This window comes from Xenopus tropicalis, chromosome 6 (assembly GCF_000004195.4).
Source record: "Xenopus tropicalis strain Nigerian chromosome 6, UCB_Xtro_10.0, whole genome shotgun sequence".
Lineage (NCBI taxonomy): Eukaryota > Metazoa > Chordata > Amphibia > Anura > Pipidae > Xenopus > Xenopus tropicalis.
The window spans coordinates 75,828,358-75,845,506 of record NC_030682.2 but is presented as its reverse complement, the minus strand read 5'-3'; the positions used below and the strand labels follow the sequence as shown (position 1 = coordinate 75,845,506).

At 39.8% G+C, this 17,149-nt stretch overlaps 1 protein-coding gene across 1 annotated transcript in view; it reads right to left on the bottom strand.

The window, feature by feature from the left end:
- The window catches only part of LOC100488408 (band 4.1-like protein 4B), a 126,405-nt gene extending 110,720 nt beyond the window's left edge, over positions 1 to 15,685 (bottom strand). The window contains exons 1-3 of the mRNA XM_031904579.1: positions 15,669 to 15,685; positions 14,238 to 14,425; positions 2,986 to 3,101 (exon numbers count right to left, since the gene is read on the bottom strand). Coding sequence (XP_031760439.1) covers positions 2,986 to 3,101; positions 14,238 to 14,425; positions 15,669 to 15,685 — 321 coding nt within the window. The remainder of the gene's footprint in view (positions 1 to 2,985; positions 3,102 to 14,237; positions 14,426 to 15,668) is intronic.
- Positions 15,686 to 17,149: the final 1,464 nt, after the last annotated feature.

The following is a 17,149-nucleotide window of genomic DNA, read 5'->3' as shown; positions in this document are numbered from 1 at the left end:
TCCATTTTTACAGCTTGAATGGTTGTCCCCATGGCTGCACAGCAGCTTATTTATATAGTAGCTTTTCTGTAGCAAAAACACCAGTTTTTTTCAAAGCAACAGCACATTATATTTTAATTACTTTAAAATACTTTAATTTTTTGATGTTACTGTTCCTTTAAGCAGGGAGAAGTATTCATTTTTGGCATTATTTGGAACATAAGCAGAACATAAGTGCCATGGAGTATCATTAATAAGTACCTCTATGTAAATATATCGGCCTTGCTCATCTTTGACTGATTGTAGTATAGCTACATTAAGTTCATGGTGAAGCAGGATAGCTACACCACATTTTTTATTAACTGCTGGAGAAAAAACAACTCCTACCCAACCCTTTTTTAACTTTTCGTTATCTGATTCATTCAGGTGGGTCACTTGTAAAAAAGCTACATCACATTTAAAGCTTTTTAATTTTTGTGAAATACTTTTCCTTTTTATATGATGATTTAATCCATTGACATTCCAGGAAACTATGTTCAATGGTGAAGACTTATGTTGGAATTATATCAGAAAAGATGAGCAAGAGTAGAATTTGATACTCTAACATTCTTGTAATAACATTCAACAATATTAACAATTAATGTGAATAGCATAACAATATTAGGTAGATAAAATAATAAGCTACAAAGGCATAACAATTTTAAACAATACAATCTAATCATATGTAACTTCCTTTTTTCCTAAAGGATAAAGGTCTGAATACTCTCTCTAAGAGAAGAGTTATCAGGGAGAAAAGCATCCCCTTGTGGGTCAGGCACAATTAAGCATGGCTGATCATGTTTCAAATAACATTTCATCTTCGCTGATATGTGAGGGGTTAATTCCCCTGGGAGGATGAGGTGACCTTGATCTTGATCTGGAATTGGAGTGAGTTTATAGTGTAGTAGGCTTCAGCTCTTTGGAAATCTTAGAATGGCGTGGTTTATCATATTTGCGGGCTCTCTGGCTATTAGAGTGGATTTTAGTTGTATTGTCTATTTTTCCATCAAGAGAAGTTTTGGTGACTTCCTTTCTTTCCAGATAGTTGACAAAAGTGGATGCTTCTAAAGGATCATTAAAGACTCTTGTACCAGAAGGCAAGAAGATTTTGAGTTTTGCAGGGTACATTAGAGAAAAGTTAATGTTGTGGTTTATCAGCGCTTGGCAGACCTTTGAGAATTCTTTATGCTTTTGAGAAAGGAAGAGTGAATAATCCTGAAAAATAAGGATTCTTTTTCCTTCTAAATCTAGCATTTTCACTTTTTTGTATGCTTGAAACAATTGATTTTTCTCAGAATAGCCTAAGTATTTGACAATTACAACTCTTGGTCTTGGGTTTTGAATGTCTTTTAATGGACCAATCCTGTGTAGTCTTTCAATCTTGAAATTGCCACATTCTGGAGGAAGTCCAAGTTTATGAGGAATTGTTTTGGAGACAAGATTATACAGAGAATCATTCTGGAAAGACTCTGGTATGCCGATAAATCTAAGATTGTTTCTTCTTGATCTGTTTTCCAGATTGTCTAGTTTCAGTTTTAATTCTTGTGCCTGTTTTTCCAAAGGATCCAACCGAGACTGCAAGTTCAGTCTATCATTCTGAATTTTAGAAACTGTTAAATCAAATTCATCAAGACGTTTCTCGTGGTTGATGAGTTGTTCAAAGATGTAATGTTTATTCATAATTTATCAATAGCCTTTTCAATAGTAACCTCAATGATAGGATTGATGAGCCTGGCAACTTCCGCTGCAATGAGAGAATATTCCTCAGTCAGAGGGGTTTTAAGAGAAGTGGGTTTGTGAAGTAAAGAAATGTTGGAAGCATCTGAATCTTGTTGCTTTCCATTTTTTCTGTATCCTTTTTCATATGTTTTAACATTTGTTTTAGAAGCCATAGATGTTGTATGAGAATGTGTTTCCATAAAAATAAATAAATATATACAGTATATATATATAGTTCACTAACTTAGAAACCAATATAACAGAGTAATATTTGGATCACATTCAAGTATTATATGAAAAGGCAGATTAGCTTCATGAATAATGAGCAAAAAGCACTGTGGTTCCAAAGTTCATAACAGGACTAAGCAGATAAAACAGTACCTCAGGAGAAGTGCCTTATGCAGCAGCCATTGGAGATGATGCCAGCCGTCTGTTACAAATGTTGCAACTCGATGAGGAGAATGGTAAAAAAAACCACCTGATACTGTGTCAGGCTTCAATTCCAGCTCAAGACACGAAGTTTAAGCAGTGGGCCTTTTGAAACTATGTAAGCAGACTGTTACAAACTCGACGGACGGGGGTCAGGCAGAGGCCATTTGATACAGCCTATAACAAATGTTGCAAACTGGACGCAGATACTGTTAAAAGTCTGCCTGTCACTACCTCAGCTTCTCTTCCACCTCAGGGGGAAGGTATGTGTAAAAACTTTATATACAGCAGCTTTTTAATGCAGATTTTTGACCTGTGGGAAATGGGAGCTTTATCCCTGAGCCTCCATCCTAACCAGCGCCAAACAGGAAGTCAGCAATTCTCACACTCGCTCTGCAGTCAGCAACTTATTGCGGTACAAACCAAAGAACCCAAAACCTGGTGAGAATTTACCTGATTAACTCCTCCCCCTTAATTAGTAAGCTGAGGGAAAAAGAAAGAGAATGCTGTCTGTTGACCTACTAGTTATTATAATAATAAGGGTAACAATTTCTCATAAAGAGCTCCTGCTATCAACCAGTGTTATTAATAAATACACAAAATATCATGCCCTTCCATTCTATGTATATATCAAGCCCTCCTTAAGGGATCAAGAGTATTCTATTTATTCCATGCTATATTGTACAAGCTAATAGACTAGCTTGGGTGTATACCAAAACATGGACCAACTATTGATGCCCATTGACCACAACAGGGTAAATATAATAATAGTATAATAACACATTTTACATTATTAATAATTAAATATCACCCAAGTACCTTTATATTGATGTGCACAGGTGGCCATGGCAATGTTATCACCGGGGCTTCAGCATCAGTCTTCTTTAAATGTACTAAAGTATCTTCATATTTAATTAGACCTACAGATGACACCTCTGAAACAGGCCATGAGGGAAATTAAGACAAAAGAAACTCATTAAAAAACATTTAAACATGAATAAAACATACTTGTTTGTGCATGTACATTAGGTATATTATCTGGGGTAATATATTGGCAAGGTATCATGTTAGGATGAGGATGGTTTATTTGCTAGCTTAGGTGCCAAACTGTACTATTTACGTAGTTACATAGTTACATAGGGTTAAAAAAAGACCAGAGTCTATCAAGTTTAACCCTTCCAAGTAAACCCAGCACACACAACCTACAGTGGTGTGAAAAACTATTTGCCCCCTTCCTGATTTCTTATTCTTTTGCATGTTTGTCACACAAAATGTTTCTGATCATCAAACACATTTAACTATTAGTCAAAGATAACACAAGTAAACACAAAATGCAGTTTTTAAATGAGGGTTTTTATTATTTAGGGAGAAAAAAAAACCAAACCTACATGGCCCTGTGTGAAAAAGTAATTGCCCCCTGAACCTAATAACTGGTTGGGCCACCCTTAGCAGCAATAACTGCAATCAAGCGTTTGCGATAACTTGCAAGGAGTCTTTTACAGCGCTCTGGAGAAATTTTGGCGCACTCATCTTTGCAGAATTGTTGTAATTCAGCTTTATTTGAGGGTTTTCTAGCATGAACTGCCTTTTTAAGGTCATGCCACAACATCTCAATAGGATTCAGGTCAGGACCTTGACTAGGCCACTCCAAAGTCTTCATTTTGTTTTTCTTCAGCCATTCAGAGGTGGATTTGCTGGTGTGTTTTGGGTCATTGTCCTGCTGCAGCACCCAAGATCGCTTCAGCTTGAGTTGACGACCAGATGGCCGGACATTCTCCTTCAGGATTTTTTGGTAGACAGTAGAATTCATGGTTCCATCTATCACAGCAAGCCTTCCAGGTCCTGAAGCAGCAAAACAACCCCAGACCATCACACTACCACCACCATATTTTACTGTTGGTATGATGTTCTTTTTCTGAAATGCTGTGTTACTTTTACGCCAGATGTAACAGGACACGCACCTTCCAAAAAGTTCAACTTTTGTCTCGTCGGTCCACAAGGTATTTTCTCAAAAGTCTTGGCAATCATTGAGATGTTTTTTAGCAAAATTGAGACGAGCCATAATGTTCTTTTTGCTTAAAAGTGGTTTGCGCCTTGGAAATCTGCCATGCAGGCCGTTTTTGCCCAGTCTCTTTCTTATGGTGGAGTCGTGAACACTGACCTTAATTGAGTCAAGTGAGGCCTGCAGTTCTTTAGATGTTGTCCTGGGGTCTTTTGTGGCCTCTCGGATGAGTTGTCTCTGCGCTCTTGGGGTAATTTTGGTCGGCCGGCCACTCCTGGGAAGGTTCACCACTGTTCCATGTTTTTGCCATTTGTGGATAATGGCTCTCACTGTGGTTTGCTGGAGTCCCAAAGCTTTAGAAATGGCTTTATAACCTTTACCAGACTGATAGATCTCAATTACTTTTGATCTCATTTGTTCCTGAATTTCTTTGGATCTTGGCATGATGTCTAGCTTTTGAGGTGCTTTTGGTCTACTTCTCTGTGTCAGGTAGCTCCTATTTAAGTGATTTCTTGATTGAAACAGGTGTGGCAGTAATCAGGCCTGGGGGTGACTACAGAAATTGATATTGAAATTGAAAATTGAAATTGATAAACCACAGTTAAGTTATTTTTTAACAAGGGGGGCAATCACTTTTTCACACAGGGCCATGTAGATTTGGAGTTTTTTTTCTCCCTTAATAACGTAAACCTTCATTTAAAAACTGCATTTTGTGTTCAATTATGTTATCTTTGACTAATAGTTAACGGTTTTTGATGAGCAGAAACATTTAAGTGTGACAAACATGCAAAAGAATAAGAAATCAGGAAGGGGGCAAATAGTTTTTCACACCACTGTATACTTACCAATCTATACTATTACATACATTAACTTTATATACAACCATTAATAGTAACTGTAGATATTAGTACCACAATAGCCTTGGATACTATGCTTGTTCAAGAACTCATCCAGGCCCCTCTTAAAGGCATTAACAGATTCTGCCATTACAACATCACTAGGTAGGGCATTCCACAACCTCACTGCCCTCACCGCGAAAAACCACCTACACAGCTATAAATGGAAACTCCGTTCCTCTAATCTAAAGGGGTGGCCTCTGGTGCATTGATTGTTTTTATGGGAAAAAAGAACACCCCCTATCTACTTATAATTCCCTCTAATGTATTTGTACAGAGTAATCATGTCCCCTCGCAAGCACCTCTTTTCCAGAGAAAACCACCCCAACCTTGACATCTAATCTCATAGCTTAAATCTTCCATCCCCTTTACCAGTTTAGTGGCACGTCTCTGCACTCTCTCCATCTCATTAATATCCTTCTTAAAGACTGGAGCCCAAAACTGCACCGCATACTCAAGGTGAGGCCTACCAGAGCCCTATAAAGAGGTAAAATTATGCTTTCATCCCTTGAGTGGGGATGCTCTTTTTATACAAGACAGCACTTTATTTGCTTTAGTAGCCACAGGATGACATTGCCCGGAATTAGACAACTTAGATTCTTTTCCATTAAAGATACCCCCAACAAACTAACATTTAATAGATAGCTCACATTTATATTATTTCTACCACAGTAGACTTTGCACTTGTCCACATTGAACCTCATTTTCCAGTTTGCTGCCCAGTTTTCCAATTTTGTCAAATTAGTCTGCAAAGTGGCAGTGTCACTTATAGTTTTGCACAATTTAGTATCGCCAGCAAAAATAGAAACATTACTCTATATGCCCACCTCCAGGTCATTAATAAACAAGTTAAAAAGCAAAGGACCAAGGACTGACCCCTGCAGTACTCCACTTACAGCACTGGTCCAATTAGAAAATGTTCCATTTACCACCACTCTTTGTAATCTATTCTTCAGCCAGTTCTCTATCCAATTACAAATATTATGTTCTAGGGCAATTTAACAGTAACCATTTAGCAACTAGTTTTTTAATTCTGATAAAAGTTAGAAAATGAAAGCAAATATCTGACTGCTTGCCAAGAGCACTGCAATTTACTAGAAGCAGCATACATATTCTCTGGCACTCCGCATACAAAATACTTACCGGTACTAAGAGGAATTAAAGTGTGTTGCTGCCTCACATTCAAAGTTTTATTTATGAAAAAAGTATAAATGCACAAAGTACAATTTATAAAAATTGCACAAAAACTGGCATGCAGCATTTTTTCTAATGTCTACGCATACTAAATTGCATTCGCTACAACTTGTGCATGATATACCAAAACAAACGTTGAGTGCATGCCTTTTCCCTGCATTTGTGTTTAAGAGCTCTGGCACACGGGGAGATTATTCGCCCGTGACAAATCTCCCTGTTCGCGGGTGACTAATATCCCCAAAATGCCATCCCACCGGCAAAAATGTAAATCGCGTGTGGGATGGCATACGCAGTGGTGTGATTTCAGTGAAATCGTGGGTTTCCTCTCAAGGCAACTTCTGCAATTTCACTGAAATTGCACCGCTGCGTATGCCATTCCACCAGCGATCTACATTTTCGCCAGTGGGATGGCATTTTGAGGAGATTAGTCGCCCGCAAACAGGGAGATTTGTCGCGGGCAACTAATCTCCCCGTGTGCCAGAGCCCTAATGGTTTTACTTCTGGCTGTAGCATTGATAACGGCATTAAAATTTTATACACTTTGAGCAACTCCGTAGCAGATACTGGTGCAACCTAACAAGGGATTTACCCGCAGGTCCAGGCTGTCAGTAATCCCTTACAGGTAATAGAGGAAAACATTGGCACTTACTATAAGCAGCAAGTGCAGGTACAGGGGCTGCTATACAGAATACACAGGGCCTGGGGTTTCCCTGATAAGACATCTTTACATAATTTGGATCACAATACTTTAATGATAAAATATTTTTTAGAAGAATTAAACAATCCCAACAGAATTGTTTTGCCTCCAGTAGGCATTAATTATCAGGCCCGGATTTGTGGAGAGGCCACAAAGGCCCGGGCCTAGGGCGGCAGAAGTTTAGGGGTGGCATGCCGCCCCGCCGCAAAAAAAAATTTAAATTTGGCTCCCATACGGAGCAGTCGGGACCTCTCCCCACTGCTCCGTATGGGCGTTTTAAGGAACGCATGCGCACTGATGGGGTCGCTTTCGCGCATGCGCACGGGGGCGCGCTTTTGCGCATGCGCACTGGGGGGGCCGCGCTTTTGCGCATGCGCACTGGGGGCCGCGCTTTCGCGCATGCGCACTGGGGGCGTGTTCTGTCTCAGCACCGGTTGTACCTGCCACAAGCCCTGTGTAGACCCAGTCTGTGAGGATGAGTGCAGCAGGTTGAATGATCACCTTAACAGATAGCTTACTCAATGAATAAAGACTCCAGATGTGTTTTCCAATGCTTCTTTATGCTTCAAGGTAGCAAGGGTATAAACATAGAGACTTTTCCATAGATAAATTTCTAATGAAGATACACAGCTTACATAAACTGCAGTCTCTTCATAACACACTCAACAAAAAAGGGCAGTTACAACAACAAAATGGAGAGCGGGAGCAACTATCTAGCAAGAAACAGCAGGGGTGAATGGATGATACCAAATAACATTATAACAATAACATTTAATAACAACTGCTAGGCAGTAAAAGCTGCGTGGCAGCACACTCCCCGCCTGGTATCGTGAGATACCACTACACAATTATTTTTCCTACATACTGTTACATTGCATGCAGTAAAATGCTAACTAGCTTTCTCAAGTCTAATGTATTAGGTGACTCCTTGCATCTCAGGCTTGCTGCGGAGGGTTCTCTTAAGTGCAGCAAATCTGGCTAAAGCTTGTTCTCGATTGTTAGGGAGAGTAAGCCTTGGTAACCGGAAGGTTCCCAACTGTTGGAGTTGTCCTTGACAAACTCTTCATTCATAATCTTGATGAATTCCCTGTCTTCCACTGAAGGGGCAATCTTGTTGTCATCACAAGTAGTCTGGTACACTGACTCACCAAGGTCCATGTGAGAAGTGAACTTGCAGGTAATACCTTGGAATGCTTGACATGGAGCTTCAGACTTGAAATCAAGTCTTTCCTTCACATGATAGTGCAATGGACATTTCATCGACCGATAGGTATGTTCTGATCCCTCCACATTGGTTTTGTAGGAAGCTACATCCAAGTGCTTGTATGCTTGATCTAGACAGGCTTCTCCTATTATCACCCATCCAAGATCGAGTTTCTGGGCATGAGGAGCATCGTCTGGACCATTACATAACTCTCTTATTTTATGAACTCTGGGAATGTCTCTCCCTAGAAGAATCATGATCTTCGCGTCCTTGTTAAGTGATGGAATGTAATCAGCAATGTAATTCAAATGAGGGTGATGACGTGCAACCTCAGGAGTGGGGATCTCTTCTCTGTTATTCGGTAGCTGATCACATTCGATTAGCGTTGGTAGAGGAAACTCTATGTTCTCATATTCTGATGCCACTATGAAGCCGTGGGCTCTTCTTCCAGAAGTGCTGACTTGTCCTGCACATGTCTGCAAGGTGTAAGACCAGGTCTCTCCATGAATCTTGAATAAGTCAAAGAATTCTGTACTGGCTAATGAGCGATTGCTCTGATCGTCGAGTATAGCATACATTTTTATGGCATTTTGTGGGCATCCTTCAGGGAAAACCCTAACGAGACATATTTTGCTGCAAGACTTGCTATGAAGCCCTTCTCCACACACCTCTGTACATCTTGTGGTTACAACATTGGCATTTTGCTCAGTTCTCTCCCCGCCATCATCTGATGTAGTCTTGGGGTTGTTACCAGGCAAAGGTTTCCCTTTGAATGAGTCTGAATGAAGAGCGTCCACATGCCTGGCACTGTTACACAGGGAACATCTGACAGCGTTCTTACAGTCTCTGGCTAAATGATCGGAGGATGTGCAACACTTGAAACAGATATTATGCTCCTTGAGGTATGACATGCGCTCTTCGATAGGCTTGCCCCTGAATGCACGACATATGGAGAGAGAATGTGGTGCATCATGAATGGGACACTGTTGATCAAGATTGCTCGCCTTGGTATCTTGTAGTTTAGTATCTGTAGCCAAGACATTGGATGCAATTGCAGTCTTTCTCACAGCAATAGGATGTCTTAAGTCCTTGAATTTACTGTTGGTGGCAATACCCCTTGACGTAGTTGAAGGAAGGATGGTTGTATCTGGATACAAGAAGCTTGGGTCATTCATGGATCTTGCGATCTTCCTCACAAACTCTGCAAAGTAAGAAAAGGGTGGGAAAGAGACATGGTGTTCATATTTATACTTTGATCCTATGCTAGTCCACTTCCCCTGGAGATAATTAGGCAGCTTTGCTACAATAGGATTTACACCCTGAGCAGTGTCTAAATAGCTAAGACCTGGCAAACTAGGATCTGACTTAGCAATTTCAAGTTCAAGAAGAAGGTCACCTAAGTCTCTAAGCTTATGATTGTCCTTAACAGAGATCTTAGGAAAGTCTTTTAGTCTCTGGAATAAGGCAGATTCAATGACTTCTGGGCTCCCATAGTCTTGTTCCAAACGTTCCCAGGCAGCATCAAGGCCTGCTTCAAAGTTATGAATGTAGACAGATTTAAGTCTCTTTACTTGTTCTGAAGATTGTCGCCCCAACCACTTTATTAGTAAGTCAAGTTCTGCTTGGGGTTCAATATCCAAGTTCTTGGTTACTGTCTTAAACGTAGATCTCCAACTCCTATAGTTCTCTGGGCGGTCATCAAATCTAGACAGTCCGGTAGCAATCAACTCTCGCCGAATCATATACTTGCTGAACTCTGCAATGTCGGTGCTTTCGGTTTTTACACCCACAGGAAGTACTGATGGTGCACCATCTTGGATCAAGGTTGGTATCCGATGCTGGCCAATAGGTGGAGGGAAAGGTATTGCAGGTGGGTTCAGTCCAGGCAAGGGTCTGGCATCTGAAGGTCCTTGTGCATTTGAAATCGAAGAGAGCTGTATTGCAGGAGGCATAGAGTTCACTCTAAAGTCTTCTGCTGTGCCCTTGTAATCTCTACTCACAAGGGGTTGTGGTGGCACATGAACTGGATAGGTTGGTACACTTGATTTTGTGGCATGCGGTAGTAGTGGAGTGTCTGTGTTTGGAGGTGCATGCTGACTTGCTAGAGGATTATGAGATGGATCTACTACCGTAGGCGGCACTATATCATTATGGTTCTGGGTCAAGAGAAATTGTAGTGTCCTTTCAACAGGGTCTTGACAGGCGACCAAGCTAGGACAAGACGCTCCTTCTTCTTCCAATAGGGCTTGTTCCAAGACAAATAATTCCGCTAAGGCTACTTCCTTTTCTCTTTTCTTTTGAAGGATTTCTAGATGAGCCTCTGTTTCTGCTTGTATTCTTGCTTGAATGCGTTTAGCTTCTGCCTGTGCTTCGGCTTCCTTAAGCTTAGCCTCTGCCTTGAAGGCTGCTTCTCTTTCAGAACAGGTGGCTTGAACCTGGGCTACTGCAGCCTTTTGGCGAGCTTTGAGTATTTGGTCGCTCAGTGATGACCTTACAGAGCAGGACCGCAATGACTTAGAAGAGGATTTATGATGTGAGCAGGCAGATCTAGATGATTTTCCTGAGTGTCTGGAAGAATCAGATATACAGGATGTAGTCTCATGAAGCTGTGCTAATCTACCCTCTATCTGTACCTTTGTTTCAAGATATGTGCTATGTCTCTGCTGCTCAGTAGAGGTAAAGTCTTTTAATTCTAGTGAAGCTCCCTCCATTTTGGAACGTGACAGAAGGAAAGAGTACTTTTCAGAAAGTCTTTTATAATTCTCAAATGCCTTCTTAACCCTTGAGAGGGTGGCGTTCAGTTGCTCAGTGTTGTTGCTAGTTTCATTAGCAGCTGTTATACAACTTAAAGTTTTCTCCCATAATGCAATGAGATTATCAGCTGTCTCTTCCTTATTTGCTTCATAAGCCTCCCTTGCTTTCAAGGATGGATGAGGGGCCCTAACTGGATGTCCAGAATGAAGCAAGGTGTCTGCTTTATCATGAGCAAATGCAGGCTCAGTAGAATCTCTGTCAGACATGACAAGTGCTGCAATTCAGTGTCTTGGAAATCTGGCAAAGCTGAGCTCTGTAGGTATTGATACTTTGTTTGTAAGCAGGCTGGGCCTTAGAGCTGGGGCTGCAAGCTAGCTCAAACTGGATTCTTGGCAAAGAAAAACACAGTTCAAAATCACCTTGTGTAAGGTAAGAATATAGTTCTTATAATAAATGCAGATATTGAATTCACAGTCCAAACAGCTTGACAATAATGAATCCTTGTGACTTTATGGTAGTAATCTTGCACACTTCAGAATGTGCTTATGGCTGAGCAACAGCACAGACCAGCAGTAGGTTATACTGTGGGGAATATTCAGCAGGTAGCTGGCTCCTAGTGCAGTGCAATGCTTCTGGTAAGTGTAGCAGTTACACACAGGCAGTGCTAGGCCTCAGTGCACAGTATGAAGATGGATTCCTGTCTTAGGGTGTTTATTCTTCACACAGGCAAATGATTACTCACGGTTGTGAAGCTGCAGAGTATAGCCATGCAATGGATTCTTCTAGAAATTTACTGTTCTGTCTCAGCACCGGTTGTACCTGCCACAAGCCCTGTGTAGACCCAGTCTGTGAGGATGAGTGCAGCAGGTTGAATGATCACCTTAACAGATAGCTTACTCAATGAATAAAGACTCCAGATGTGTTTTCCAATGCTTCTTTATGCTTCAAGGTAGCAAGGGTATAAACATAGAGACTTTTCCATAGATAAATTTCTAATGAAGATACACAGCTTACATAAACTGCAGTCTCTTCATAACACACTCAACAAAAAAGGGCAGTTACAACAACAAAATGGAGGGCGGGAGCAACTATCTAGCAAGAAACAGCAGGGGTGAATGGATGATACCAAATAACATTATAACAATAACATTTAATAACAACTGCTAGGCAGTAAAAGCTGCGTGGCAGCACAGGGCGCTTTCGCGCATGCGCATGGGTGGGGAGGGGGCAACCGACAGGGGCGGCCTCGGGGCGCCCAAAACAGAAATCCGGCCCTGTTAATTATACCTTATTTGGAATCAAGTACAAGGTACTGTTTTATTATTAAAGAAAAAACAGAAATCATTATTAAAAATTTGAATTATTTTATTGAAATTAAGTCCCGTAATTCAGAGCTTTTTAGATAATGGGTTCCCAGATAACAGATCTGATACCTGTACCTTTTTAGAATTGTGTCAATGGAAGCTCAGCTTGCATCCAAGTTAGAACTTGCAAAACGTAAATTAATTTAGGACTGATGCTAGTAAATAAGTCTTGAGCTGTTCAAATTTTCTTAATGCTGGTCTTTAAATTCAATTGTAATGTAGCATTTGTAGGAAATGCATTTGTTAGCTATATATTATAAACTGATAAAAGTGCTCTTACATTTAGGCTGCAGCACTAAGATACAGTCTGTAGTGATGAGTGAATCTGTCCCATTTTGCTTCACTGTAAAATTCACGAAACGGCAAGACAATTTGAGAAACGGCGAAAAATCCACAAAACCACATTTGTTGCATGACTATTTTATCCCTGCGTTTTTTTGTTGTTGCCCACATCTTTTTTTTTATGCAACCGCACCTAATTTGCAGTAACCATGCCCATTTTAGTGCAACTTTTTTTGACGCGCAACAAAATTTTCTGTGGTGAATTTTCGTGCAAGTTTTGCAAAACAATTCGCCAATGGCAAAATGTGGAAATTTGCTGCGAATCCATGCCTGGCAAAAAAAAAAAAATGCTCATCACTTACAGCCTGCATTCAGTCTTCTGGTTATAATAAGCAAATAGAGATTTTTAACATTTTTACAAACACATTAAAGTGTTTGCAAATAACTGAAAATTTTAAAAATCAAATATCATTCCATTTACTAAATTGTCAGCTAGAATTCCACTCAAGCTTTTTCATATAAAGAATGACCTACAAGAGCTCAAAAGGACACAGCATCATTGCCATGTGACTTTAAGTTCTGCAGTGTATTCTGACCATACTGATTTTCAGCTAAATATTATCCATTGGCATCAATGAGCAAATGATTTGACAATTCAGTTACACAGCATCATTTGAAATGTACATAATTATTGAAGAAAGGAGGCTGAAGCAATTATGTGACCTGACTTAAAATATATGTATTTATAGTAGAAAGAGAATATAATTTCTCTGCTTAGTGTTCTACATCCTCCAAGTAACCACCCATCTCATGAATGTAGCATCATATCAGTGTTAAACTATAGGAATCCAGTAGGAAGCAGTAACGGGACAAAACTTCTGTTCTGTAAAGTTAAATATTTTTGTATACCCCAAGAAGGCAAAATGAATATTACCCTATAATATACCATTTTAAACAACCATATACAAGTCCACTCCACAACTAAAGTTGTAGGCAAATACTAATACATGCATATTTCTTAGTAAACGAGTATGAGCAGCAATAAACTGTTGAAAACTCAGATCATTGGAGTGTATATAAACTTAAAGGGTGATGTAGGAAGTTTGCCAAGAGACTAATAACTCACAGAAACCAAAGGTAATTTTCAAACAGTTGACCAATAAATTCTACCTGCTGAATGGTTGGTTTCTACATCAGCTTTAAACTGAACACCTGTAAAGGTTAAACATTTAGGCAGAAATGAAGCAGCTAATTACTCAGCTTGAAAAAGGAACTAAAATGTTCTGAAAGCTTGCTATGGTTATCTTAGTTAGCCACTAAAGGTATCACCTTTATACCACTTTTGTTATTTTTTATTTCCAAAGGTTTACCCTGTAACATTTTGACTGGCTAGCACAGTACATCACCTTTTCCTGTAGTTATTCTAGAAGCAGAGTCTAGGCTTTCTGAGGGTAAGAGTATTCTGTGCTAAAAATGTTGGCATCGATCATGCAGAATACTACAATAACAACCATCAGCTATTTAACAACAAACACATATCTTTCTTTTTTAAAGATATACTGCCTAAGTCATAGATAGATACAAAAATAGGCCTACTTTACAACAGCTCTTCAATACCTAAAAGAAGTAATAGTAGCAAAATTTAAACCATGAAAACACATTGGTTGATGAAACTTACTGCTTATACTGGTACCACCAGAATTCATGTCTTTGCCATCAGGAGATAATAAACCAAATGAAGAGTGGTGGTGATGATGGTGGTGATATCTTCCAGATAATTTTGATGTAAAGGGGGTTCCTCCATTTTCTTCTATGTTGAACAGATGGAAGTCAGTACTATTTACTGCCTGTGTTGTTATTGGATATCTGGTAATAAAAAAAAATATCCTTTACATGGTCACAAAGTTTTTTTATTTGGTATAGTGGACACTGTGTGATGAAATATTTATGTGAAGGACATTTGAACATAGATCTAAAAAGAAATTATCGGTCAAAGAGGTACATCTGAAATAATTCCAGCCTGAGAAATATGATGAGTTAAAGCAGTTATCAAGGGATCAAACTTATATTTCCTTGTGAGTAGAGCTTTTAGAGTCATGGGAGAAAACAGACACATATATATATTTATGTGGTTATAATGACTTGAGGAAAGGGAACTCCTTCTAAACCAAGGAATAGCACATCATGTGAAGACTGGAAACCTTGTATTATTTAATAGGTTGTGCAAACAACCACTAAGCGACCACCTTTATGAATAGCATCTGGAAGTTTTCCTTTACTACTTGGCATTAATACCATTATTACAGTTTTGATTTTTCCTTTCTCTTGTATATATTGTTTCAACCTATAAAACCTTAAAGGTCAAAGAATTCCTATATAAATTCCTTTATATAAGACTTAACTCAAAGGGCATGTTTATTAGTGACATATTGGACTAAAAAGAAACACCCTTTATATACAGAACATTTCAGCTTTTTTTTCCTTAAAGGAATAATGTCATGGGAAAACATGTTTTTTCCCCAAAACGCATCAGTTAATAGAGCTTCTCCAGCAGAATCCTAAATTGAAATCCATTTTTCAAAACACAAAAAAAATGTTGATATTTAATTTTGAAATTTCACATGGGGCTAGCCATATTCTTCATGTCCCAGGGTGCCACAACCATTTGACCTATGCTCTGATAAACCTCAGTCACACTTTACTGCTGAGCTGCAAAAATGTTTTTTTTATTTTAAAGCCGTAAAACTAATTTTTGTGCCATTGTTATGTATTAGAAAAAAATGTTACTCAAACAGAGTCAACTTGACAAATTACCCATTAAATGTACAAAAATGTTTACATCTGTAAACATGTAACACATTGGGGGCATGGCTTGGTGCTGCACATGATCGGACACACCTCAACTTGGCTCCTTGTCCCGGTCTGTTTTATTCTTCAAATATCAGCTTTTTTACCACTCAGAATGGAGCCCTGTGACCATCACTGGGAGCCCTTGCCTCCAAGATCACTAATGGGGCAAAACAAAGCTTTGACTCGAAACATTATGTTGTATAAATAAGTTGCTTACCGCAGCTGTGGCTGCAAGAATTACTGAAACTGCAGCATTCACCCAAGTTCAATATCCATGTTTTCCAATATCCTTCCTAGAGGTACAGGAGGCAATTAGATCCTTTCCCAGCTGGCAAGTTGTCAGGAGCCAATGGCCTCCATTTGAAGTTTTATAAAAAACATGCTAAAACACTTGCCCCTCTACTCCTTAAAGTCTATAATGATGCCTTACAGGCGGAAGTTATTGTATCCTTATTGTAAATGACCAACTTGGGTTTATTTCGCTTGTCAGGACTCAGCTACTTAGACACTGCACATGGTGTACACCCAGTAGTATTGAAGCTGCCTTATGGATTGCAAGAGAAATGGGCCACAAGGGGCTCAAAGTACAAGAAACAATATAATGTATCTTTTCCTCCATTCTCATATTTTTGCAAGTTCATCAGTGACTATGCCTGGACTAAGAATGAGCCCAGTTTTAGCTTCAGTGAGCCTAACCTTCCTGCTTCATCATCTTCAAAGCATGACAATGCAGCTGCTAAACAGAAGGACTTGCGGAGAACAGTGTCAGTCAGAAAGACAGAAGTCCCTCCGGCCACAACATCTTCCACTGACAAATCTTCCTCTCTTGGGAAAACTGAGGATCCCAACCGTCAGTGCCCAATTCACAAGAAACCACACCCACTTAAAAAATGTTGTGGGTTCAGAGCAAAGTCTTTACAGGAGCGCAAGGAGATTCTCAAAAAGTGTGGGGTCTGCTATAGCTGCTGCACTTCCTCAGACCATTTTGCGAAAGACTGTAAGATGGTTATTAAGTGTGCAGAGTGCAATAGTGACAAGCATGTTGCAGCAATGCATCCAACTCCTCCTCCTGATAATCTGCAGCCTCCAACCCCTGCTCAAGAGGACACAAAGCATGCTCTCTGAGGCTAACCTGAGACTCCATAAGATTGCTTCAAACAGCACTGCTGTAATGAAAGCCTTTCAACCTGATGATCATGCCACAGAATTTAAAGACTTAAATTTGGGAACAGACAATCCCACCCATTCAAAGAAGCCTTAGCTTAAGATGGGACTTATTGAATGAAACATTTGGTTTCCAGGTTACCACCACAGACAAACCATATACAAGGCATGGTGTCCTGTCAGTAGTGAACAGCCTGTATGACCCACTGGGGTTTGTAGCACCCATCACCATACAAGGTAAATCTTTACTAAGACAGCTATCAGAGACTGTTAAAGACTGGGACACTCCTTTACCAACTGATAAACAATCGAAATGGGAATCCTGGAAGCAATCTCTAAAGGACCTAGAGAAACACCACATACCTAGGTGCTACACTTCAACTTCCCTTACTGAAAGTCAGAGGAGAGAGATTCACATTTTCTCAGATGCGTCTACTGAGGCCATAGCAGTTGTGGCCTACCTGAAGGTAAGAGACACCTGTGGTCAACCTCATATAGGTTTTCTGTTTGGCAAGGCTAAGTTAGCACCAAAACCTGAGCACACCATCCCAAGAATTGAACTTTGTGGAGCTATAT